Raw genomic sequence first — 27,737 nt, forward strand, 5'->3', positions numbered from 1 at the left:
GATGAGGGGTGACTTGATAGAGGTTTATTAGATGATCAGAGGAATAGATAGAGTAGACAGTCAGAAGCTTTTTTCCCGGGTACAACAGAGTGTTACAAGGGGACATAAATTTAAGGTGAAGGGTGGAAGGTATAGGGGGGATGTCAGGTTCTTTATCCAGAGAGTGGTGGGGGCAAGGAATGCGGTGCCTGTGGGAGTGACAGAGTCAGAATCATTGGTGACCTTTAAGCGGCAATTGGATAGGTACATGGATGAGTGCTTAAGCTAGGACAAATGTTCGGCACAACATCGTGGGCCGAAGGGCCTGTTCTGTGTTGTATTGTTCTATGTTCTCGTGAAGAAGCGCTTCGCAGGAGGCTCCCAAGCACTGAGGATGTCACCTAGACAGGGGACGAAACGTCTGCAACACAAATTCCCAGCTCGGCGAACAGAACCACAGCAACGAGCACCCGAGCTACAAATCTTCTCACAAACTTTGAAGAGGGCACTTTGTCTGGGAGGCCTCGATATCCAGCCATATTGAGTTCCCTGCTCAGTTGCAGACAAAGGACAGCAGGGAACTCAATTGATACCTCCTGATATCTGGGAAATCAACTCCTCCCCCTCCTTGAGGCAACTGCAATTTGGTAAGTTTGATGAGAGGCTGCCCATGTTGCCAGATAAAGGAACGAAATCATCCCATAAGTTTTTGCAGCATTGACCTGGAAAACATTATAGGGAACGCAAGTATGGGATAAAGCAAACATCTTAATGAGGGCTATTCAGCCTAACCACGAAGTTGGAAGAGCCTCCCATCTCTGGAGATCCCACCTAATGTTGTCGAGCAAGTGAGCAAAGTTAGTCCGAAATAACCAATCAAACATGGGGTTAATAAAGATGCCTGGATATTGGAACCACGCCTGTGACCACTTAAAAGGGAACCAAGGGCCATCTTCAACCTCTGGCACTTCCTTGAGGTTCTCCAAAGGCATAGCTTCCAATTTTGCAAAGTTGATCTAATGTGCTGAAACAGCCTAAAATGAATTGATACATTGTATCAGATGAGGAACGGATGTCATCGGGTTCGATTAAAAACAGAAGGACATCATCCGCAAATAGTGTAATCTTGTGCACCCTCTATCCCACTTCTGGAGCGGTTATGTGGACGTTCTGACAAATAGCCTCTGCCAGCGGCTCTATCACCAACATAAACAACAACGGTGAGAGGAGGCAGCCTTGATGACTACCCCTACCAATACTAAAGTTCCCAGACTTCACCCCGTTGGTGATGACCACAGCCGGAGGGTGGCAATATAAAACCTCCACCCACCTAGCAAAGACCTGACGCAACCCAAAGCACTCTAAGACATAAAAGAGATACAGCCATTCCACCCGGTCAAATGCTTTCTCTGCATCTAAGGAAATCACCAACCCCTGAATCAATCATTGCTGACATATTTAGACCATATTCAGCAACCTTCAAATATTATTAGAAGACCTATGGCCCCTTATAAAGCCTGTCTGATCCTCTTTGACAATATGGGGCAACACCTTCTCCAATCTCAGTGCCAAGACTTTAGATAGAATCTTGAAATCTGAATTTAATAGAGAGATGGGCCTGTGTGAAGCACAATCCTCAGGAACCTTCCCCTTCTTGAGAATGAGGTGGTGGTAAGCATGAGTGATTGCACATCTCCAACATTGTCCCTGACAGAATCCCTATAAACTCCTTATAAAACTCGCCCGGGAGACCATCAGGGCCAGGCACTTTCCCACTCCGAAGTTGCCTAGCTGCCTCCTGTATTTCCTGAACTGTCAAGGGAGAAGTGCACTAGGACCAGGCGGGGTCACTGTACCGGCGCAGACCTGTGCACTGCGATCCAGTAGGCACTTTCAATCTGCAGCTGGCTGGACTCTATTTGAAGGCCCAGGAACTGTGGCAGCCTGTTTTCAAAAAAGCTGACTGGCTGCCCACGTTCTTCACCCTCTGGGAGCCCGACAATCCAAAGATTCATCCGACCTGGTATCGTAAGGCTCATACCTCCCGCTCCAGTACCTGGATCTGACCAGATGAGGACTGGTTCGACCTTCCACCTCCTCCATCTGCTCCCCAAGGCCCTGGAGCTCCTGTTCATTGTCTGCAGCATGGACGAGATTGGTTTGACCTGGGTCCGGACCTCCTCTTGGATCTCCTCAGTCGCAGTCCCAACCTTCAAGGTAAGTCTCGCTGTCACCGCCGCCAATTCCTGTGAGTCTATCAGGTCCACCGGGGGTTCGGAAGAGGCTGCTGCTGCGGCCTCTGGTGTGCCCTGTGCTGTAGGGGAGTATCCTCCCTGCTGCTGTTTGCTCCCTCCTTTTCCTTTTGGCATCCTTCCCACACCCAAGTATTAACAAATGAGTTCTGTAATGTTTTAAACTGATAATTCCACCACATGAGTTGACCAAGGATGGCAAAAAACACCAATATGCCTTGACTGTTAGGCAGCGCCGTCCACGGCAGTTCAACAGAATTGCCACCAGCTTGAAAAGCAGAATTTTTCAAAAAAGATATTGGTAAATATTATGATTCAGATAAAGTTGAGTGTTTTTGTATACAAAGTTGCAGGTACAGCAAAAAAAATTGGAAAGGGAAATTTATTGTTAATCAGTTTGCATGTTGATGGAAAATAAGAATCAGCAGATCTTGTTGCAATTATGTAACTTTGATGAGGATGCCCTTGGACTATTGTGTATATGTTTGGTTTTGTTACCTAAAAATATGTAGTCACCTTTGAGGGGTTGTAACAAACGTTCACAAGATTGGTCCCTATTATCCCAGGAATCATTAGGAGAGGTTGAGTAACATGGATATCTCATAGACTTAGAAGATCGTGAAATAATCTTATTGAAATGTTTAAATTCTTAGAGGAATTAACAGGATGGATATCAAAAGGTTGTTTCCCTTGGCTGGAAAGTTCATGGATTCAAGTCAAAGTCAAGCCCTCAACCTGACACATATCGAGTCATAGAGATGTACAGCACGGAAACAGACCCTTCGCTCCAACTCACCCATGCCGACCAGCTTTCCCAACCCAGTCTCGTTCCACCAGCCAGCACCTGGCCCGTATCCATCCAAACATTTCCTATTCATACACCCGTCCAGATGCCTTTTAAGTGTTGCAATTGTACTAGTTTCCACCAGTTCCCCTAGCAGCTCATTCCATACACGTACCACCCTCTGAGTGAAACAGTTGCCCCTTAGGCCTCGTTTGTATCTTTCCCCTCTCACCCTAAACCTATGCCATATAGTTCTGGATTCCTCCACCCCAGGGAAAAGACTTTGTCTATTTATTCTATCTGTGCCCCTCATGATATTATAAACCTCTATAAAGTCACCCCTCAGCCTCCAACACTCCAGGGACAACAGCCCCAACCTATTCAACCTCTCCCGATAGTTCAGATCCTCCAACCCTGGCAACGTCCTTGTAAATCTTTTCTGAACGCTTTCAAATTTCACAACATCTTTCCGATAGGAAGGAGACCGGAATTGTATGCAATATTCCAATAGTGGCCTAATGAATGTCCTGTACAGCTGCAACATGACCTCCCAACTCCTGTACTCAATACTCTGACCAATAAATGAAAGCATACCAAACGCCTTCTTCACTATCCTATCTATGTGTGACTCCACTTTCAAGGGGCTAGGAACCTGCACTCCAAGTTTTCTTTATTCAGCAACACTCCCTAGGACCTTACCATTAAGTGTAAAAGTCCTGCTAAGATTTGCTTTCCCAAAATGCAGCTCCTTGCATTTATCCGAATTAAATTCCATCTGCCACTTCTCAGCCCATTGGCCCATCTGATCAAGGTGCCATTTTAATCTGAGATAACCTTCTTCGCTGTCCACTACACCTCCAATTTTGGTGTCGTCAGCAAACTTACAAACTATACCTCTTATGCTCACATCCAAATCATTTATATAAATGATGAAAAGCAGTGGACCCAGCACCGATCCTTGTGGCACTCCACTGGTCACAGGCCTCCAGTCTGAAAAACAACCCTCCTCCACCACCCACTGTCTTCTATCTTTGAGCCAGTTCTGTATCCAAATGGCGAGTTCTCTCTACATCCCATGAGATTTAACCTTGTTCACCAGTCTCTGATGGGAACCTTGTCGAAGTCCATATAGATCACATCTACCGCTCTGCCCTTATCAATCCTCCTTGTTACTACTTCAAAAAATACAAGGTTGTTATTGATGGATTTTTCTGTTACATAAGTAACAAGCTATCTGGTTTTCCTGAAGGTTATTAAGCGTTAATAACATTCTTGGACAGTGTGAATGATTTATCCTTTAACTAGTTTTACAAGGGCAAATACCTTTTTGCAATATATTTCTTTGGTGTGTACTTTTGATAGGGATGTGGTCCTAGTTCGACTTTGCCCAAAAGTAATTTGTAAACTAAATTTAGCCAGCTATTAAATGTAGTTTTCAAAAATTTGAGTGGACAAAGGATTTTTCATTGTCCTTTTGCACTGGCTCCACTATATGTTTGATGTGAAACTGGCTGCTGCTCTATGCTGGCAAGAATAGTTCAATTGTGTGGTTGTAAATTGGCCATTGGCTGCCCAAATGGGACTTGGCACAGATGCTAGATCTGTACTCCAGATTAATAACTTTTGCATATTTGAGAGCGTGAGTGGAAGCAATCGTCTTCACAGAACATTAAGTTTCTCAGAGGTCCAAAGGGTTCTCCTGGATCCATTTGTAAAGTCTGACTAGCTAGGCAAAACAATGTTGAGCCCAAATGCTGTGGGACATCCTCCCTGAGGGAGTCTTTCAGCACTCATTTGTGGCACTGGTTCAGTCCTTGATTTTAAATATTATACTTTTGCTTTTGAGTCATTGAGAAAATGACAAAGTTGTTCTGAGCTTTTTATAACGTAACAGAAAAAACTTTGGTTTACTCTATCAAACTTAATGTATGTGTGTGTGTGAGAGAGAGCGAGAGAGAGATCAGCACTGATACAGTGATTTTATGTCAGAAGATGAAGGTTGGAATGAATTTGTCTTTTTAATGCATGCTCCCCCTTGAATACCCTGTAGCATATTGCTTTTAACAAATAAAATTTAGAGTTTATTATCTTTGTACTCGTCTAAGAAAATTATTGTAAGCTTGACTCAAATGCCCATCATTAACTGCCTGCTTAATGATGCAAGAATTTTGGATGCCTATTCTGAAATAATTTTGTTTCTTTTCTCGTATTGTCTTCTACTTAATGTGCATTGATCCCCAGTTGCTTAGACAGAGGACAAAACTGGTCACCTTTGATGGAAATATATGACTTGGCTGACTAGAATTATTAAGGTCATAGGGATGTACAGCACAGAAACAGATCTTTCAGCCAACGTGTCCACATGGCAAAATATCCTAAATTAATCTTGTCCCATTTGCCAGCATTTGGCCCACATCCCCCTCTAAACCTTTCATATTATACACCCATTCACTTGCTTTTTAAATGTTGTAATTGTACCAGCCTCCATCACTTTCTCTGGCAGCTCATTCTATTCATGCACCACCCTCTGCATGAAAAAGTTGGCCCTTGGGTCCCTTTTAAATCTTTACCCTCGCACCTTAAACCTACACCCTCTAGGTTTGGACTCCCCTATCCTGGGAAAAAGACCTTGGCTATTCACGCTGTCCCTCCCCCTCTTGATTTTATAACCTCTATAAGGTCACCCCTCAGTCTCCGATGATCCAGGGAAAAGAGCCCCAATCTCTTCAGCATCTTTCTCTATCATTCAAATCCTCCAACCTCAGCAACATCCTTATAAATCTTTTCTGCACTCTTTTAAAGATTAACAACATTTTTCCAATAGAAGGGTGACCAGAATAGAAAACAACAATTGTAAGTTTTGACTTCAGAATTTATACTTTGAACAAATAAAGAATCTGGTTAGACTTATTCTTCACATATATTGCTCCATGTCTTAATAAATGTTACATCCCCTATATTGGATGCTCCACCTGCTGGCAAGAAATATACCTTAACCTTTCCCTGCCTAGCAATGACTTTACTCAGTGACTGCTGTGGTTACAGAAATGTCACTTTTTAAATTTTAACATTCAAGTGAAATACCAAACAATAATAATCTACATTTGAAAGAACAGATAAATCTCATCAAAGTAACTGCGGACACTATAAATCTATATGAATAACCAGTTGAAGAAATAGAGAGCAGCCACATCTGTAGGTCCACTGACAACATCATCTTTTATTCCTAAAGTTTCAAAGTTGCCCTCCTAACTGAATGCTTTAAAATGTATTATTGGCTTGGTCACTATTCTTTGCACTTTCTCCAGAGCGCTCGCTTTCATTACGAATTAGGTTTTGAAATTGACACCGCAAGTTAAGTTTTTCTTATCATTTGTTCATGGGATGTGGGCATTTCTGGCCAGGCCACATTTATTGCCCATTCCCATTGACTTTAGAAGGCACTTTCAGGTGTAGGAGTACTCTCAGTACTGTTATAGTTAGAGATCTAGGATTTTGACCCATCAACAGTGATGGAATAGTGATGTAGTTCCAAATCAGGATGAAGCATGTGGCTTGTAGGATTTAAAAGGTGTAACTGGAGAAGCCTTGGTGAGTTGTAACATTGTAGCTTGTAGATGGTACACATTGCTGTAGTTGCACTGTGCTATTGGAGAAAGTGAGTCTGGAAAATGATGCAAATCAAGCAGGTTACTTTGACCTCAGTGATCTTGCTGTCCTGAGTGGTGTTCGGGCTGAACTCACCCAGGCAAGTGAAAATATTTCATCACATTTCTGACTTGTGCCTTTTAGATTGTTAGACAGGTACAGGGCACAAGTGCTGAATGCTTGCTGCAGAGTTCCTAGCCTCTGACCTGTTCTTATGCATAATATTTATACAGCGAGCCCAATCCAGTTTCTGGTGAATGTTAATATCCAGGATTCTGATAATAAAGTGCAGATGTATTCGATGTATCTCCTAAATGTAGGACACCTCGTTCTGTATTCGGTGGCAGTAGCAATACAACTCAAATCAAAACTTGATTTCCATATAGTAATGGGCAACTGTAATAAATAGCCAGCTAGACTTTCTCCTAATCCACATTAAATAGCTACTGACACAGACAGCTCTGGGGACTCCTGAAATTATACATGATGTTAGATGTTATTTTATATCTGATAAGTCGTATGAAATGGTTTCTTGTTTATCAGACTGCATTTATTTATATAAGAAATCAATGTTTATATTGTGCAATTGCAGTCAACATAAAGCATTTTATTGCCAAATTTAAAAACTTTTTAATTGGATGTGGATTGGGGCAAATTTATTATTTATCTCCCACATGGGATTGCCCTGCGAAGGTGTTCAACCACTGTAAACCACAGCAACATAGGCTGAAATTGCTTTTGGAAATGCCAGAAAATTGACACTGTGACAATGTACAAATGATTTGTATACGTTTTGAAGTAAGAATGCATAGTGTCCTCATGGTAATGGTGATCCCAAGTACCTGTTGACCATATCCATCTAAGTGGCAGAGGAGATGCAAAGTAAATTCTTGTTTCAGTGCACAATAGATGATGGACACTGCAGTCACAGTACACCAAGAATGGATGTTCGAGCTGTCAGATTGGATGCTGATCAAGTAGATTATTTTATCTCAAGGATGAACTGCTTAATTAATTTGTCAGTTCAATCCTATTCTTTGATATTTTCTTTGACAGGTCAAGCATCTGTTCTGCCTTTGAGGAGGAACAGATGACTTCAAAGGCTTTAATACGTTCCACTCTGAGGACGTTGTTCGACACAGTTGTGCTATGGGATCTCCATATTAATGCTTGGCTGGCTAGCTCCAAACCCTGCTCATAGATTCAGCAGGGATTATTGAAATAGCTGTTTTATGAGCAACTGAGAAGATTAAGGTTTTTACTTTTAAAGTGCTTTTTGTTTATTTTGATCGTTCAATAAATATCTCAAAGACTGGCCATTGTTATTCTAGGATGCATGAGTTATGTCTGTAGTGGAGATTTGGTGATTGGGTATAGAGCAGGAATGAGGGATTGAGAGGGCATATCAGTCAGCCAAGGCATAAGAGCTAAGGTACCTAACATTCCTGTATAGAATTAGGCTAATATCCTAGCCTAACCTGCCCACCTCTTCATCTACCGTCGCTGTTTCCATTTCAAGGCTGTTTCCAGTGGAGTAGTCCCCACTCCAGCCCATGACTGCCACCAAACAGAAAATAGCATGTAGGGACAGGCAAGAGACAGAATCCCAACTTCTGAAATGATTCTTGCCTCTAGGAAGGAAATCTGGCCAATAACTTCAACAAAGCCTTCTTTTTGAAAATTAAATAACCTGCAAAATGTTTTTAAAAAAATTTTCACTAGAGTATAGGAGGTCTAGAGGCGATCTGATAGAAGTTTATGAAATAATGAGAGATTTAGATAGAGTTGATGTAGTTGTCTTTTCCTTAAGATGGGGAATTTCAAAAGTCGGGGAACACATATTTTTAAAATGAGAAGAGAAAGATTTAAAAATGACTTAAGGGGTAAATTATTTACACAGAGGGTAGTTCACCTGTGGAATCAATTTCCTGAGGAAGTGATGGATGCGATAACAATTATAACACTTAAAAGGCACTTGGACAGATACAGGAATAGGAAAGATTTGGAGGGATATGGGCCAGGAGCAGGCAGGTGGGACTAGTTTAGTTTGGGATTATGTTTGGCATGGACTGGATGGACGAAAAGGTTTGTTTACATGCTCTGTGACTCTATAGTGCAAATCAAACTAAGAAATATATTTTTTGAATTGCTTTCATTGCTAATCAGTACATATGCATGTTTAAGTCCTGACTCAACTGCAGGGATGATATTTTTCATTGACTTTATTCTGAAGCAACAAGAAAAGTTAGGACATTGAACTCTAGCTCAGAAGGCCAAGAGTTGACTTGTTGCAGAGAAGGGTGATGATGAGTTGAACAGTCCATTGATTAGTTCTTCCTACTTGGCAAGGTTATAAAGGAAGGCACAAATTTAAGAAGAGCAAAAGGAGAAATTTATTTCAGATAATGGTTGGAGTGCTAAAAATTGGTGAAGTAAAAATCATAAATCTTTTAAAAGGATAGCTTTTTTAAAAGCAATTTTAAACTTCAGAATTCCTATTTGTTTTAAGACCGCTCTAAGGCCTTTAATTCTAACCTCCTCCAACTCTACAGTTGACTTGTGAACTTTGGTGTTGAATGATAGTTTAGAGACTTTTTTTTGTTCTGTACACAGTTTCAAACAAGTAACGTTTGTTGAGTGTGTGGCAACTCCATTTCCTAATCCTTAAACTTTTCTCAAATCCTTCCATGCTTTTTTCTGTGTATCTCTATCTTCCTTCAGGCCTATGATGCACAGCGCTCTGTGCTGCTTCAGGCTGGCTTCTTGTACATCCCTGATTTAAGTAACTGCACCATTTGAGTCAACAATGATTGAAATGGTAGCCTCTGAGTCACAAGGTTCTAGAAGACTTAAGTCCCAGTGCATTACTTGAACAAAAATCAAGAGTGCATGCTACATTATCTGACAGTCTTTCAGATGAGGCATGAAGGTAAAACCCTATTTACCCTGTCAGGTGGGCGTAAACCATCCGAAGGTCGTAGTTTGAAGAGAAACAGGGGATTTATCCCAAGTATCCTAGTTAATATTTATTCTTCAATCTAAACGCAAGAAATAGATTTTCTCGACACTTCCTACATTGTTGTTTATGAGAAGAATCTATGGAGAGTGAAACTGAGATAGTAGGGAATTTCTTCAGAACAGGAAGACTGCTCTACTTGAAATTCAACCACGAGAGGAGATTCCAAGGTGGACAGTGGAAATATTCGAAAGATGTTCTCAAAGCATCTCTGAGGAGATCAAACATCCCCATTGACTCATGGGATTCCCAGGCTTTTGAGAAGGTTCATTCAGAAAGCCACATAACTTATCGAGAGATTTGGTCAGGAGCTCAGAGAGGTGAAGTAAAGGCATTCAACACAGTACACAAACCTCCAAGCACGTTAGCAGTTAGGTCTTTCAGGCACCACTTGCTCTCTTTATGGAAGAATGTGTTTTGGAATTTCTCAGCTATTTCAGAACCAGATCTGGTTGAGGGACTGCCTAAGAAGTGTCTTTTAAATAAGTGTTTGTTGTTTCTTTCTACATTTTCAATAGCCCAAAACCTAAACTCTGGAAGTCACTTCCTAGCTGACTCATGATGTCAATCTCTTTGGCTTCTCTTTGTCCTTTTGAAGTTGTCCCTTAAAACTTGCTTCTTCCACCAAACTTTGTCATGCATAGGTAACTCCGTGTCAGATTTTATTCAATGTTCCTGTGAAAGCTGATGAGGAGTTCTGCTCTGTTGAAGGCTCTAAATTGTAGAAACAAGGAATATGTAAGGGTGGGTAGAAGAACAGAATTTGATAAGCTGACTTGTAAAGAGAAGCACTTGTGCATGATTTTGTTTTCTACGTGATAATATACAATGATTATGTGATAGCTAACTGAGGTCAGACAAATCAGATCAAACATCTGATCTATCTTAGATAATTATTTCCATTTGATGTTGCTAGTCATTCCCATAAGTAGTCAGTGTGTCTGTCATGTTAATGATGATCTTGAAATCAATCGCTAATCAGGGATTGATTAACTCCATGTGTTAGTTTATTGAAAACAGTAAAACATGTTGCTGTCATGCCTGCTGCTTAACTTACAAACTGACTGACTTCTGATTGTGCATCGTACATACCCAAAGGCAGAGTCATGACATTGTACACACTGGACATGGAGTCCTTAAGAGTAAACTCTCTGAAAGGCAAGGTACACATACAGTGGTGTCACGTACCTGGATTCTGGTGGCTTCTGTGGAGAGAGAAAAATCAAGTTAACATATCAGGGGCCGTAATCTTTCATCAGGACCTGACTTGCTTGAGTCAATGTTTATTTTTTCACTTCTAATTTGTCTTGACAAGCCACAGAAAAGGGTAGGCCTCTGACTCTCCTCAAAGGGTCACCAATGGAATGATCAAGAAAGACACCTGCTTTCTTTCCTTGGACAACTCTATCACACCCGTTACCCTTCCAAAAAAGAGCAATTTCAGCAAATACCCAGGTTCAAGGGAACAATTCTAATGGTGCTTACATGGATATTAAGGCATTGACAAACCAGTGAAGTAACCATTGCCCACTTCATTGTGAAAATGCTTCTTAGTAATGAGCTCACTTAACAAATAAACCTTGTTGTTTTGGAAACAAACCATATGGTCATAAGGGGAATACTAACCTCTTTTTATTTAAAATGCACCACTTAAATGCAACAAATCCAGCCTGCGGAAAAGTGATTTAAACGCTCACTACAGCATTTCCCAATGAAGAGTGCTGCATTTTAGAGAACAATGAACAGAAGGAAATCAAAATTAAATTAATTTAAAACTGCTTGAATCTAATTCTTAATGCATTTTTGTTTAAAGTCAGGTATCTCTGCAATTCAGTAATTTACTGCTTTATATTTCTTACCAGAATACAGACGTCTGTAAATGAGACCAATTTGTTGACCATGAAGCTCGTATTGTTTTAACAGTTTGGTGAGTTGAGTTTCACATGCAGTCATTTAGTATTGATTGTCTATTGATCTACCAAATTTGTACTGTACCAAAGTACAATGACAGCTATAATCTCAATATTTATGTACAGTACTTGATTTCTTAAAAGGCTCGTTGTCCATTTTGGCGTATCTGTTTATGTAAATCATTCTCCATTTGTGGTAATGGACGTACAGAAGGACTTGGGTAGAATTTGTGTGTGAACAGAACTGTGAGAGGTAAAATGGTTTGGATGCGAAATGAGAGGAAACAGTTTGCATTTAAATGTGAAGGATTTCCCAAAGGGTTTAGAATCCTCAACTCTAATTTCCTGTTCACATTTGATTCCTTTACTGGTTAATGATATATTCAAGGCTGAGACAGATATAAAAAAATTATTGAGCCTTGACAGCCCTCTGTTTTTTAATCATGATTTGGAGATGCTGGTGTTGGACTGGGGTGAACACAGTTAAAAATCTCACAACACCAGGCTACAGAACACAGAAGAACAAAAAAAATTTACAGCCCAGGAACAGGCCCTTCGGCCTTCCAAGCCTGATCCAACCCAAATGTACTGTCTAAACCTGTTGGTCAATTGCTAAGCATCTGTATCCCACTGCTCCCCACCTACTCGTGCATTTGTCCAGATGCATCTTAAATGAAGCTACCATGCCTGCCTCTACCACCTCTGCTGGCCACACATTTCAAAAGCCCACCACCCTTTGTGTGAAGTACTTACTACGTGTATCCTGCTTAAACTTTCAACTTCTCACCTTGAAAGTGTGACCTCTCGTTATTGAATCCTTCACCCTGGGAAAAAGCTTGTCTCTACCTACCCTGTCTATACCCTTCATGATTTTGTAAACATCAATCAGGTTCCCCCTCAATCTCCTTATTTTGAATGAAAATAAACCCAATCTACTCCAACCTTTCTTCACAGCTAGCATCTTCCATACCAGGCAACATCCTCGTAAACCTTCTCTGCACCCTCTCCAAAGTGTCCACATCCTTTTGGTAATGTGGCGACCAGAACTGTATACAGTATTCTAAATGCGGCCGAACTAATGTCTTGTACAATGTTAACATGACTTGCCAGCTCTTAAACTCAATACCCTGTCCAATGAAAGCAAGCATATTATATGCCTTCTTGACCACTCTATCCACCTGTGCAGCAACCTTCAGGGTACAATGGACCTGCACTCCCAGATCTCTCCGCCCATCAACTTTTGCCAAGGCTCTTCCGTTCATTGTATAATTCGCTCGAGAATTAGACTTGCCTAAATGCATCATCTCATATTTTTCTGGATTGAAAACCATCTGCCACTTTCCGTCCAACTCTCCAGTCTATCTATATCCTCCTGTATTCTCTGACAGTCCCTTATGCTTTCTGTTACTCCACCAATCTCCGTGTCATCTGCAAACTTGCTGATCATACCAACAGTGCCCTCTTCCAGATCATTTATGTATATTACAAACAACAGTGGCCCCAGCACTGACCCTTGTGGAACACTGCTGGTCACCTTTCTCCATTTTGAAAAACTCCCTTCAACTACTACTCTCTGTCTCCTGTTAACCAACCAGTTCTTTATCCACCTAGCGAGAATACCCTGCACACCATGTGACTTCACTTTCTCCATTAGTCTACCATGGGGAATCTTATCAAATGCCTTACTAAAGTCCATGTATATGACATCAACTGCCCTTCCTTCATCTATCAACTTGGTCACTTCCTCCAAGAACTTTAAGTTGGTAAGGCATGATCTTTCCCGCACAAAACCATGTTGCCTATCCCTAATAAACCCATTATTTTCTAAATATAAATAGATCCTATCCCTCAGTACCTTCTCCAACAACTTTCCCGCCACTGACATCAAGCTCACTGGTCTGTAGTTACCCGGAATATCCCTACTACCCTTCTTGTACAGGGAGACAACATTAGTGACCCTCCAGTCCTCCGGCCCTTCATCTGTATTTAAGGATGCCACAAAGATATCTGTCAGGGCCCCAGCTATTTCCTCTCTTACCTCCCTCAGCAACCTAGGATAGATCCCATCCAGTCCTTGTGATTTGTCCACCTTAATAACCTCTAGCCTACCCAACATATCTTCCCTACTTATGTCAATGTGATCCAGAGTTACCAAACTTCCATCTCTATTCTCAACATTCATCATGTTCCTCTCAACAGTGAACACTTATGTAATCATTCAGAATCTCACCCATTCGCGCAGCCTTCCTTCGTTATCCTTTAGTGGACCTATCCTTTTTTCTAGTTACTTGCTTGCTTCTAATATAAAAGACTTTGGGATTCTCCTTAATTCTATTTGCTAAAGCTATTTCATGACCCCTTTTAGCCCACGTTTAAGACTTGTCCTACTCTTTTGATATTCTTTCAGGGCCTGTTCTGTTCTTAGCTACCTAGACCTTATGCCTGTTTCCCTTTCCTCTTGACTAGTTGTACAATTCCTCCTGTTATCCACGGTTCACGAATCTTGCCCTTCCTAACCTTTGCCTTTGGGACATGCCTATCCTGCACTATCTTTAACCTATCTTTGAAAGCCTCCCACATTTCAAATATGGACTTCCCTTCAAATAGCTGTGTCCAACCCAGCTGTGTCTATCCAGTGAAAAATGAAGCACCCTCACACTTTCACCTAATGTACAAAAGAGCAAAGACCGAAAGAACTGCAGATGCTAGAAATCAGAAGCAAAAACGGGAATTGCGGGAAAAGCTCAGCAAGTCTGGCAGCATCTGTGGAGATAAATCAGAGTTAATGTTTTGGGTCGCATGACCCTTCTTCAGAACGGATGGGAGCTAGGAAAAAGTTGTTTTTTATACAGAAGTTAGGCTGGGGAGAGGGGGTAAGGAGTAAACAATAGGTGGAGATAACGCCCAAGGAAAGTCAGACAAAGGAGTAGATAATGGTCGGCCTAAGAGAAGAGTCAATTAGCATATCCTTTTGACCATGTATATAATCTGGTGCTGGAAGGCCACCCCTTCACAGTTAATGACTCCCAACACCATTCTCCACTGTCTTTTCCCCTGTGCCACCACTTCTGGAGGAATCTGGAGCATTGGCTGTAAGTTAGTTTCTGAGCATGTGACTATAATCAGGCTATAGCTGGGCTAATCTGTGCGACAGCTGTCAGATTTTTGGCATCCATCTTTTAAGTGTTTCTCTTTGACAAGGACTTAGCACGAACCAACTAGGCTGTGTGTGCTTTTGTGATGTCTGTGCTTAGGATGATACCAGAAGGTCTGTACAATCTTCTCCTTTATTAGAAATTCTGGTAGTGGGTTTATAAAACTGAGTAGCATTTCAAGGCCATTTCAGGGGGCAATTGAGAGCCATTTGTAGGCTAGATATGGACAGAAGATTTTCTTCTCGAAAGGATTTTAGCAAACTAAATAGGTTTTCATGAACGTTTCACAGTCACCAGGTTTATTAAATTTCTTCCTATCCTCTTGCCCTTACCTCTGACACCCCTCTTGCCTATGGCCCCACATTGGAAGATGGGGAGGAAATAACCTTCTCAGCCCTGTATTACTGTGTGTTTGTAATTCCCTTATACCACTGGTCTTCAAGGTAGAATGTAAAACCTTTGAATTAGAGTGTAACTGAAGTAAGTTGAAAAAAGTTTACAAATAAATTTATACAGTGATATTAGCATGATTAGAAAACATTTGAAAGGTCTTTTTATTTGAACAGACAATAAGACTGAGATTCTCCCTATCTCTTTTCTGAACTGTGAAGGCAAGCATATTAACTGTTGTCTAAGTGCTGCCCCACTAACAAGTTCATTGAATTGCCTGTCTATCAGCTTACTGAGCGTGCAGAGCAGTGACTCCCTATACCAGGCTCCTTGAATCTGGTCCACTGGGTCACCAGAAGCTGCCAGTCAATCGGAGGCTGACTGCTTCTTGAGTACTATAGACCCCCAGTTGATGTCTACTCAAAGAAGGGATGCAGTGATGAGTAAGTTAAGGTTTTTTTAAAATCTTCCAGTGTAGGGGTCCTTGGCAAGAGAGCGGTCAGAAGCAAGGGCAAAGGATATGACTTTCAGCGGCTACTCCTGCAATGACCTAATAGGTGATAAATTCATGGTCTTCTGGTCAGTCAGTCAAGAAAACCCCAATGGATCTTCACACCTAGCACTTAATTGCAGAGGTGGCAAGAAGGGTATAGGTTTCACCTCATGGCAAACTTGCCCTTTTTGCTATGTCCAGGGAGGGAAAATACTTCTGTGTTTAAATGTCTTTTGAAATCCACTTGCTGGTCATAAAAGGAAATGGAACTGCTTTAATTTCCACGGTTTGTGTGCCCCATTATTAAAACTTGTAAGAATTTGCTTATTAGTTTCAAGATAAACCAACAGTGGAGACATTAATTGAAATCTGATTTTCATTTCCTTTTGTTATCTCCTTAACTACAAAATTATGCATTGAACATCTAAAACAATTTGACAGTTTTGGAAAGTAATTGGCAGTAAGCTGGAAAAACATCTTAACAATTTTTTAATATTTTTATCATGGACATTTGATGTGGCTAGTACAGGTATTTGAGACACTCTTCAATATGTTTTTAACTTTATAGATCTATTTAGATTAGATTAGATTACTTATAGTGTGGAAACAGGCCATTCGGCCCAACAAATCCACACCGGCCCTCCAAAGAGCAAACCACCCAGACCCAATCCCCTACATTTACCCCTTCACCTAACACTACGGGCAATTTAGCATAGCCAATTCACCTAACCTGCACATCTTTGAACTGTGGGAGGAAACCGGAGCACCCACGCAGACAGTTGCCTGAGGCAGGAATTGAACCTGGGTGTCTGATGCTGTGAGGCAGCAGTGCTAGCCGCCGTGCCGCCCTGTGTATAAAGGGAATGTTATCAGTTCTTGTTAGTTGTTGTGATAGATTTGATTTTAAAGGTCCATATCAATGCAAAATTCTCATTTGGAAGTGGGTTATTTTCTCATGTTTGTGGGACTTCAACTTTTTCAATAAAGTCTGACTTGAGAAATTATTCAAATTGTAATTTGTTTTACTCACTGAAGTAGATTGTATAAATCTGGTAAAAATGTCAATTTTTTCCTATATTTGTGAGGTTACACTTAATTTCAACATAGATTCAATATTCTTTTAAAACCTTTAATGCTGCCTTGTCCCCATCTTTCCAATTAAGACTGGTAAGTTGTTCCTTTGTTTGGATGCATTTGAGTCGCTGTATAAAATGTAACACTTCAGTTTGATTGTTCATATTCAATTCTTATATAAAATTGCTGAGTCATTTCATGGCTTGTAAAACACATTCAGTTCTGCAGAGTATGGATTTGAATTAGCTTTGAAGCTCATTAAGAAGTGTTCTATTTCAATCAAGTTCAGATCTGGCATTTTACCAAATAAACGTTTTGATCAGTTTAAACCAATCTATTCTGAGGTGTTTCATTACATGGTCACCAGCTTGGTCCACTTTTTATTATATTACCAAGTACAAGGTTTAAAAGGTTTAATCATTACTCCCTGCAAGTTTCAGCAGTGACTGTTCAAACATTATGGGTGATGAGAGAGAATAAAACCATAGCCTGAGACTGTTGTTGCAACAGCTGATCTGTTCTCTCTATTCCAAGGGCTATTTATGGCAGATTTAGCTGGTATCAGAGCTCACTTGTTCAGTCCATAAATGGATGGTCCTACGTGTCATTACCACATTGCAATTGGCCCTGAATCCTCAGAGGCTAAACTTACTCTATAGGTTATATCCAAGGCACTGCCTGCTTTAAGAGTAGTGTATGATGGATAGATAGTTGTACAGAAACTCGTGCGTAACTACAGCAGTGTAGTCTTTGCTTCAGTGTAGCTCTCTTTTTTAAAGATTGTCCTTTTGCTGTGGGAATCTTTTTGAAACACTGAATGTCGACAAAGGATACAGTTGATATGTCCTTGAAATGATTGTATAGGAAACACTTGGAATCCTTTGACTACAGATACAACTTCCACACTTTGCTGCAGCATTGGTTTATTGGAGTATTGGCATACTAATATTTTGGGCACTTTGTTTTGCTTAAAGGCTGAAAACGTTTGCATAATCTCTGAAAAGATACTTATTGAGATTATTTTATTGGAGGCACTGGATTGAATATAATCCTGAAGTTTTAAATTTACACTAAGCTCTTTGAAGAGGAACTTGCCCTTCCACTGAAGTAAGTAGGATGTTTTTCAATTGGAGTAATAAGGAAATTTTAACAGCTGTTTCATTGAGGATATTACTTGATGCTGAAAAATGTTTGTTTACCAATATGTGTGTCTGTCAGTGTTGATCATGTGATAGCCTAGGTTCGTTTTTGTTTTCGAGACAGATTTGCATAAATTCAGCAATGCAGACTGCATTGTCCAGAAAAAGGAGATGGTCGGATTAGTTCATTTAAAAAATATTTACTGAGACTTAAATCTATCCCCCAAATATCTTTAAGTTGGTAAATGCATTGATAAAATGAACCATGTCAAACAAGAGCAAGGATGAAAATGTTTCAAATTAAAGTAGGGCTTTTGAAATGAAACTACATTAGTAGTCTGTAAGTGTTTGTTTGCTTATGTGACAAAATGCAGTTATTTTATCTTCAAGGAATTAAATGTATGTAGTGGGTGGCTTTGAACACAATAGGACTCTTGCTGTGTATTAGGACAGTAAATGAGGTCTGAATGGCTTTATGCATTTTCGTTGAAGCTACAAATTTTATAGTTTTAAAAATTCAGCTAAGAACAATCGTTTTGACAATTGGAACTTGAATCAAAACATTTTAATATTCTCAATCTAACAACTGAATTATTGTAACGAAAACAGACATGACAGATAGGTATTAGTTTTGGATTACTCTAGCCTGTACAGGTATGATGGGATAAATAACTAACTTGTGCTGTTTCTGTTGCATAATGTTCAGTTGTGCAGCAAGTTATAACTAGATGCAGTTGGTTCTGCTATAACGCGGTAGTTCCATTCTCGTGCAACCTGTGTTTTAAGAAAATCACATGATAGCAACAATGTTTTAAACGAATGGACTGACATTGTGTTATGACCAATACACCCTTTAAAAGTTCACGTTGTAGAAATAGTGTCCCTCAATTATAGCGAATTCGCATTAACGAAACGTCCTTTATTGCAGAACAACCTGTACAGCAGTTAGTTATTCCCCTTCTCAGTGTTCTTCATAGTCATTAAAGTAGTAATGAATACTGTGAATATCCTGTCTACATATAAAATTGATTTGGCCGTTTATCTGCTGCAGAAAAACGCGGTACAAAGCTGATAATCTGGTTTATTTTTGTACAAAATTAATGTTTAGGATGGAGTGTAAAATAAATAAAACAAATATCAATCAGAATATCCTGAAAATTGTTTTGTAGAACTTTAAGCTTCTTATTAATAATCATTCAATAATGATCTGGGTCCTTAAGTTCCTGGAAATTTAAGTTATTGTAAATATGCACAAAGTAGTAAAAGTAATTAGCATGGATCCTTTATTCCAAGCCTTTAATTAAAAATAACAATCTTTACAATTTGTCTTTTATCGTTTCATAGAATTGTTTTGTTGTTGACTAACTCTATATTACGTTTAATTTAATAAATTCAGAATACATTTAATTGAGATCATTTAAGTGGGCGGCACGGTGGCACAGTGGTTAGCACTGCTGCCTCACAGCGCCAGAGACCCGGGTTCAATTCCCGCCTCAGGCGACTGACTGTGTGGAGTTTGCACGTTCTCCCCGTGTCTGCGTGAGTTTCCTCCGGGTGCTCCGGTTTCCTCCCACAGTCCAAAGATGTGCAGGTCAGGTGAATTGGCCACGCTAGAGTTAGGTAAGGGGTAAATGTAGGGGTATGGGTGGGTTGCGCTTCGGCGGGTCGGTGTGGACTTGTTGGGCCGAAGGGCCTGTTTCCACACTGTAATCTAATCTAATTTAAACTTGTTTTGCCAGAGGCATTTGAGGTTCTTAAATTAGTTTCCTTGTAAATTAGTTTCCCTCCCCAAATATTGTAATGTTGCTGATATTTTCCAAAGTGTTTCTCTAATAATTTTGTATTAAAATGAAGAAATAAAACTTGAATAGGTTGCCGAAAACATAATGGATCTCTGCAATTCTCTGACTATTTGCTTCACTGATCAACCCAAAATAGCTTATGGTCTTAGGCAGTGTTTTCAGGATTCTCTTGGAACCATAAATGTTGAAGCTATGTAGGTAATGTTTGTACTTAACAAGGTTACCACAGTAGAGGTTTTAAACAGAATGTGGAGACATTACAACTAATGTCTGTTACAACTTACACAGCATTGACTCCGAAACTGAAATGAACTTGTTCAGAAGTATATCAAGCAAAGGTATTAGTATGAGATTTTACCACAGGAGACACCTTTACAAAAAAATGAGCAGCTTCCTCTTTTTTTTTTTCCCCCTGTTTCCACCACCCCCTCCTTTCCATTTTGACATTCAGTACAAACTTGTTGCAGTCAGGTGTCACCTTGGACCATGTGATTTGCATCAGTCATAACATTTGTTTGCCCATCACTTCGTGTAATCATTAAACAATTAACTAGAAATATGGTTGACATGTTACATAGTGATGCTCTGTGTCATGAGTTAGGAAATATCCATGAGGCAGCTGGTAGCCAAAAGTTTAGACTTGTATCATTCCTCAACCATGTGGTGCTATGTATTTATCTGATTACTTCTGCATTAAGAATTTCAAAATGGACCACCTGCTGTTTTTTTGGCATAGCAGATTTTCATTCAATTTAACTCAATCATGCAGAAATTGAATTAATGATTTTAACAAAGAAGTTTTATGATGGGATTGCATTAATCAAGATAGATTTGCTCTTCTTCATAGTAATTGATATATGCTGCAGTTGAGTGTTGGCCAACCTCCTCCTTTTTTGCTAAAATGGTTATATGTGAGCCAAGAGTATTGTGTATTAGCAGATTTTCTGCCTGCAAACCATAGGGTCGTTCTACAGGTCCACATGCACAAAACCTTTCCAGAATGCTTTACAGACCTGCTTTTGGAAGAAAATACAGAAAATGCTGGAGAAACTCAGAAGTGAAGAAGAGTCCTATTGACACCTAAATATTAACTCTGTTTCTGTCTCTATGGATGTGCCAGACCTGAGTTTCTCCACCATTTGCTGTGTTATTTCAAATTTCTCACATCTGCAGTACTTTGCTTGTACTCTTTTGGAATAACTGCTTTGGTATCAAGGCCATTTCTGTTGTTCGTTATATTTCCTTTGGCAGCTGAGGATAGGTTGAAAGTTAAACCTTAAACTTTTGTAATCATCTGTGTCACATTTGAGCAACTAGACCACTTAAACACCCATTGAAGTCCATCTGCGATCTCCAGTGGTATTGCTCATGTGATGTTTTGTACTATTGGGGGAATTTTCCATCTAACGCAATTGAGGGGTATTATGGATAATGTGAGGTTGACATCCTGACAAGTTACTAGGCCCAAAAAGAGACAATTACTGCAAAGATGGAGTTTTTGGTCTGTCCTCTTATGGCTGCAAAATGTTTAAAGTTGTAAGTTAGGAATTCCAGAGCTTTATTGAAGAATTCTTTTGAGGGAAGTATATTTCCAAACTAATAGGTGTTTATAAATCCCTGGTATTCCTCCTTGAGTAAAGACCAGAAGTTGGCAGCAATGAATGATTTGCTTTCTCATCTTCATTCTCTTTGCTTAAGATGCTACTTGGTCATTTATAAATTCTTTATCTATGAAGTAAGTGCACTTAAATCACATTTTCTCCTGTCCATATTACATGTATCATTTCCATGTATTCTCATTGGTCCCTGATAGATGTTGTAATAGGAGTCATCCTAGGTATATGGATATTGAACATAGTTTTCAAGGAGAGGTTCACTTGAAAATAGTTTGCAGTAGTTGGTAGAAGGGGTCTTGGTTCAGAAGTAGTGTTTCAATCTGCCTAAAGTCAGTGGATTAGAATCTTCTTTTGAGACAACTTTATTTTGCTTTATAATGAAGAGTACTGATCTGATAGATCTCCCATGAGGTTAGATCTTGATTTTTAAGCAAAGAATTTTTGCTGCTCCAAGCATTCTGGACAAGTACTATTTTACTCATTATGCACCAATAAAAATTTGGGAGGAATTTAATGCTTTCCCTTAGGGAGTTTGGTGGCGGGAGGCATCTAAATGGGCAGGAGGCTGACTGCTGGGGATCTCTCGATCTTTCTCCCTATTCAATGAAATTTCTGGCCAGAAGACTCATTAAAGGCCTTTCGAGCCATTGCCAGTTGTGGCCTTTAACTGGGGCAGTCACTTCCCATTTAAGTACTGCTTCTGATATTTGTCATGTGGGAAGCCAAGAAAGCAAAACCTATCAAAATGGCTTGTGTCCTTTCAGAAGGGATCCCTCATTCTTTACATTTGTCCTGACTAATGCACCTAGCCTGCACATCCCTGAACACCTTGGCCACTCAGTACCTGACTGGAATTGAGAAGTGAGGGGGTTGCTGAGAGCCATGTCTTGCCACTGCATGAAGTACCTGAAAGTACCATGTTGGCACTAAATGGGCAGACCTTCCTGCGAAGAAGCACATATCATGGGTCTGTCACAGTGCTGCCTATATTAAACATTGCCCACATTGCAACTTAAAATCTATATTATCCTAAAACTAGATGCATGTTTCCAATACAAAAGCACACTTCATAATTAAAACTTTCAAACCAAAGTTTTTGGTTTGAACTAACTGCATGTCAAGGCCAAAGTTTGTGAATTGGCCTCATTTCAGAAATTAGATGGTTTGGTTCTACGGGATACAGCTGCTCTGTCTTATGGGAACTGAGGCTGCAATCTGTTAGAAGTATTCCTGTGGAGTTAGATGGGGAGATGTACCTTTTCTTTTGTCTCATCTCCAAATAGTTGCAAATCTAATACTCAGAACAATCCTGCTACATTTATTGTTCAGCTTTCAACTTTACAATAATTAAATTGATTTTGTAGCATTTAGCAGTTTCCTCTCTCTCTCTCTCTCTCTGCTTGACTGTCAATATTAAGTCTAGTTCAGCAATTCAGATATTACATTATCTCATACTTCCATTAATTTGTTTCCTAAAACTGCAACACAGTTGGAGATTGTTGACTTATTTTTAAAGTTGATATTTTTAAATTGTTTTTAATTTTCAATTTAAAACTAATGAACTTCTTAGAGTTTAAAATTTACTTTGCTCTGATGTAGAGTAACTGAACTCTTCCACCTAAAGCATTTCACCACAGATTATCTTCTAATTCTGCTTTTTGATTTATGGAAAATCTGTAGTTACCTTCCCCTATTTTGTTGCTTAAGCACATGAATAAAGTCAACATTCTGATATAAAACTGTGAAATTATAAAAGTTACTGAATCATACAATTGCATAATACAGCAGAGGCCCTTTGGCCTTTGTGTTTGTATGGCTAAAACTATGCTAAATCTACATTACACTCCAGCATTTCAAGTGCTCATTCAAGTATTTTTTTAAAACTCTTCAAAACCTCCTGCCTTTCACTTTATAAGTGTGACCCCGTTATTGGTGTTTCAACTAAGGAGACAAGTTGCTTTTTATTCACCATGTCCATGCCCCTCAATGTTCTACACCTCTATCAGTTCCCCTCTTTACTCAAAAGAAAACAACCCAAACTTTTCCAGCCTCTCTTCATAGTTGAAATGCTTCATCCCAGGCAACATCCTGGTGAATCTCCTCTAAATTCCCTCCAATGCAATCACGTCCTTCCTTTCATGTGGTGACCAAAACTGCGCACAGTACTCCAACTATGGTCTAACCAAAGTTTTGTACAGCTCTGACATGACCACCCTACACTTATAGACCATCACCTTGATTGATTAAAGACACATGTTCTGTACTCCATCTTAACTACCATTATTATCCTGTGGCATATAAACTGGAAACACTTTCCTACCATGCACCTTGTCCAGTTGGTTGATCACATTTGAGCCTTGTCACACAATCACCGTGTTATGCTGATGGAGGCCATTCAGCCCATCATGCCTGCACCGACATGTTTAATGAGCATCATTTCCTCGTGCCAGTCTCCTGTTTATTTTTTCTCCATACCCTTGCATGGTATTTCTATCCAAATGATCACTCAATTCCCTCTTGAATGCATTGATTAAATCTGCCTTCACTACATTTCCAGGCAATGGCATTCCATGGCGTAACTACTCCGAGTTCTCCAAAGTGAATAGTCCCAACTTCGTCAATCTGTCCTCCTAACTAAAGTTCCTCATCTCTGGAACCAGTTTTGTAATCTGCTTCTGCACTCTCTCAAATACATTCACAGCCTTTCTATAATGTGGCACCCTGAACTGTGCATAATATTCTAGCAGATATCTGACAAGTGTCTTATGCAGATTCAACAGCCCCCTGTTATCCAATACCCTGTTAATGAAACAAAGAATAATAAGATGCTACCCCCTCTCTGTCCCATTCCTTTCAATGATCTGTGCACAGCAGCATGGTGGCTCAGTGGTTAGCAGTGCTGCCTCACAGTGCCAGGGGCCTGGGTTCGATTCCAGCCTCTGGCAACTTTCTGTATGGAGTTTGCACATTCTCCCCATGTCTGTGTGGGTTTCCTCAAGGTGCTCCGATTTCCTTCCAAAATCCAAAGATGTCCAAAGGTTAGGTGAATTGACAAAGCTAAATTGCCCATAGTGTTCAGGGATGTGCAGGCTAGGTGCATTAGTCAGGACAAATGTAAAGTAATAGGGTAGGGGAATGAGTTGGTGGGGACTTGTTAGGCCAAATGGCCTGTTTCCACACTATAGGGATTCTATGATATATACCTAAGTCCCACAGCTCCTGCAACATCCTTATAATTATACCCTCTATTTATTTTGTCTTTCGATGTTCATCCCACCAACATGCATCACTTCATACATTTCTGCATTGAAATTCATCTGTCTATCTCCTTCAACTTGTCAATGTCACAATGAAGTTCTGAACACAGTCGCTGAGAATATTACCTGGCTGTCTGAATTACTAGTCTGGTGACAGTCCTATAGGCGACCACCTGCCCCTTAAATTTTACCAGTTGCCATGGTGGGATTTGAACTCATAGGTTCAAGCCTCTGAGTTACTCGTCCAAAGACAGTACCATTGTGCCACCATCTCCTCTCCTTGTTGGTAATTGATGGTAGGCTGTAGGTCCAAGGAGAAAATCATAGAAAACATCAGATCAAACCTTAGTTAATTTGTAGGATTATGGTTTAAAACAGCAGCTCTTCTTATTATGCCTAATACAGAGCATTATAGTCATCTGGGGCAACAAATGGCACCCGGATCTAGACTTTTGTTGTTATTTGAGGACATTGTTGTACATGAGACCTACAACATTCACCTATATAAAATCGTTGCAAAGAAATTTGTAGTCTGTGAATGCTTCAGAATGTTTGTTATGTAATTGACAAGTCATTTTATAAATTGGTGCCATCCATCAATTATTTTAATTTGGAAGTAAAGCATTTCAGTTTTAAATGGAAGTCTAGTTTGATTATTACAAATGTGAGAATGTTTCCAATTGGATGAGAGAAGTCCATTTATTGAGTCTTAATAGGCATCAAAGCTTAAAGCGAATCACTTTTCCAAATTGCTGGAGACCATAAATCTCGCGGAATAGAGTTGAGCAAAGCCATGGTAATATTAACTGAATGTGATTTTACTGCCAATCTTTGTTTTTAATTCTGTTGCTGCACAGGAACATTGGCATTGCACCTGAAAAATGAAAGTATGATGGATCATTGAGACAGCTGTTAAAACTAAAGTATCAAGCTCCTGTGCTGAGAACCAGCTTCTACCCAATAGCAAGCCTTACCTCAATTTTTTTGTAGAGTTTGCCAGATCCTATGTCGTTCTTGGATTAACACCTTGTATTCTCTGTTAATGAGAGGAGGATTGGGAGAGGCAGTTAAACAATATTGACTGAATCCTTCTCTGACAAAGTGTGCCTACTGAGTGATTTACCACAGAAGTAAATGGCTGTTGGGTTGTAACTGTTGAAAGATTAAAACAAATTTAATTTTTTTTTTAAATTTAAAGATAAAAGGTGGGATATCATCCTTGACAAGCACATAATGATAGATTGCCTTTGAATATTCTGTTCTGGCTTGCTCACTAATGTTTTATAAAATTAACATGAATCAAGTACTACTTTTTCTTTGCAACTGTATCTCTAACCTCTGAACATTTAAAACAATCTTATTACTGACCAGGGCGATACATGCTTCCGTGGCTTGAGTGGGATTCTTTTGTAACAAGATTCTATCTACCAAGAAGTGCAAACATCCGCTAAAATTACTTTCCCAAATTCTTCTGCTACAATTCAGAGAGTCATAGTCACAGAGATGTACAGCACGGAAACAGACCCTTCAATCCTACTCGTCCAGGCCGACAGATATCCCAACCCAATCTGGTCGCCGCTGCCAGCACCCGGCCCATATCCCTCCAAACCCTTCCTATTCATATACCCATCCAGATGCCTTTTAAATGTTGCAATTGTACCAGCCTCCACCACTTCCTCTGGCAGCTCATTCCATACACGTAACACCCTCTGCGTGAAAATGTTGCCTATTAGATCCTTTTTATATCTTTCCCCTCTCACCCTAAACCTATGCCTTCTAGTTCTGGACTCCCCCACCCCAGGGAAAAGACTTTGTCTATTTATCCTATCCATGCCCTTCATGATTTTTTAAGTCTCTGAGGTCACCCCTCAGCCTCCAACACTCCAGGGAAAGCAGCCCTACCCTATTCAACCTCTCCCTATAGCTCAAATCCTCCAACCCTGGCATCATCCTTGTAAATCTTTTCTGAACACTTTCAAGTTTCACAACATCCTTCTGATAGGAAGGAAACAAGAATTGCACGCAATATTCCAAAAGTGGTCTAACCTATGTCCTGTACAGTGCAGCATGACCTCCCAACACCTCTGCACAATACTCTGACCAATAAAGGAAAGCATACCAAATGCCTTCTTCACTATCCTATCTACCTGCGACTCAACTTTCAAGGAACTATGAACCTGCATACCAGGTTATTCAGCAACACTCTCCAGGACCTTACCATTCAGTATATAAGTCCTGCTATGATTTACTTTGCCAAAATGCAGCACCTCGCATTATCTAAATTAAACTCCATCTGCCACTCCTTAGCCCATTGGCCCATCTGACCAAGATCCTGTTGTAATCGGAGGTAACCTTCTTCGCTATCCACTACACCTCCAATTTTGGTGTCATCTGCAAACTTACTAACTATACCTCTTATGCTCACATCTAAATCATTTATATAAATGATGAAAAGTAGTGGGCCCAGCACCGATCCTTGTGGCCCTCCATTGGTCACAGGCCTCTAGTCTGAAAAACATTGTACTGAACTCATTGTAATAGAACTCATAATTAGGATTTTCTGCCAAACCTGAGGCCTGATGTTACGCAGAGTGAAGACCCCAGTTACAAAGGGTGTGAGAATCAGAGATTCAACCTTTTAAAGTTCATTTCACTATTGTTAAAATCCACTATTTTTCTAAAACAAAAAGCTGTAATCCGGCATTCAGCCTTACCTTCTTTCTACTTGCTTGAAGTCCATTGTCCTTTCACTATTTGCTTAAAGTAGTCTGAAATGTTGTTCTACCTTTGAACAAAATTGAAATATCAGTGATTAAAAGTGAGTTCCAGAAGATTCATATCTACCATGCATTGTCTGGAGATAACCAGTGCATGAAAATGACTATTGGAATATGATTAACTAAATTTTAAGATATTTTTAAAGGTTTTTTTTAAAGAAGGCTCAGTATTGATTGTTAATTAACTGATGAGATTGGAAATTTTCAATATAGGAAGAAGATAGTAGTAAATTACTAATTAGCTTGTGTGTGCTTGCAAGATTCCTAACTGACGTGAAAGTGGGTGCTAGTTTATACTCTAAAACTTGTCTTGTGCATGATGCACTTAACAAATCTGGTGCAATTTAGCAGATGGGTGAAGAATGGAAAATGTGAAGTTATCTTGAATAAGTGTTAACTAATGCTGGATTTTATCTCCTGTTCCCTGGATGCTGCCTGACCTGCT

At 39.9% G+C, this 27,737-nt stretch overlaps 2 protein-coding genes across 7 annotated transcripts in view; one reads left to right on the forward strand and one right to left on the reverse strand.

Annotated features, from left to right (window-relative positions):
* The window catches only part of LOC122550225 (dynein axonemal heavy chain 6-like), a 54,872-nt gene extending 52,854 nt beyond the window's left edge, over positions 1–2,018 (reverse strand). The window contains exon 1 of the mRNA XM_043690986.1: positions 1,836–2,018. Within this exon, the coding sequence (XP_043546921.1) occupies positions 1,836–2,018 (183 nt within the window). The remainder of the gene's footprint in view (positions 1–1,835) is intronic.
* Positions 1–27,737, forward strand: part of svila (supervillin a) — a 352,019-nt gene that overhangs the window by 82,530 nt on the left and 241,752 nt on the right. The gene's annotated exons all lie outside the window — the stretch shown is intronic.

The sequence above is a fragment of the Chiloscyllium plagiosum genome, chromosome 5, assembly GCF_004010195.1.
Source record: "Chiloscyllium plagiosum isolate BGI_BamShark_2017 chromosome 5, ASM401019v2, whole genome shotgun sequence".
Taxonomy (NCBI): domain Eukaryota; kingdom Metazoa; phylum Chordata; class Chondrichthyes; order Orectolobiformes; family Hemiscylliidae; genus Chiloscyllium; species Chiloscyllium plagiosum.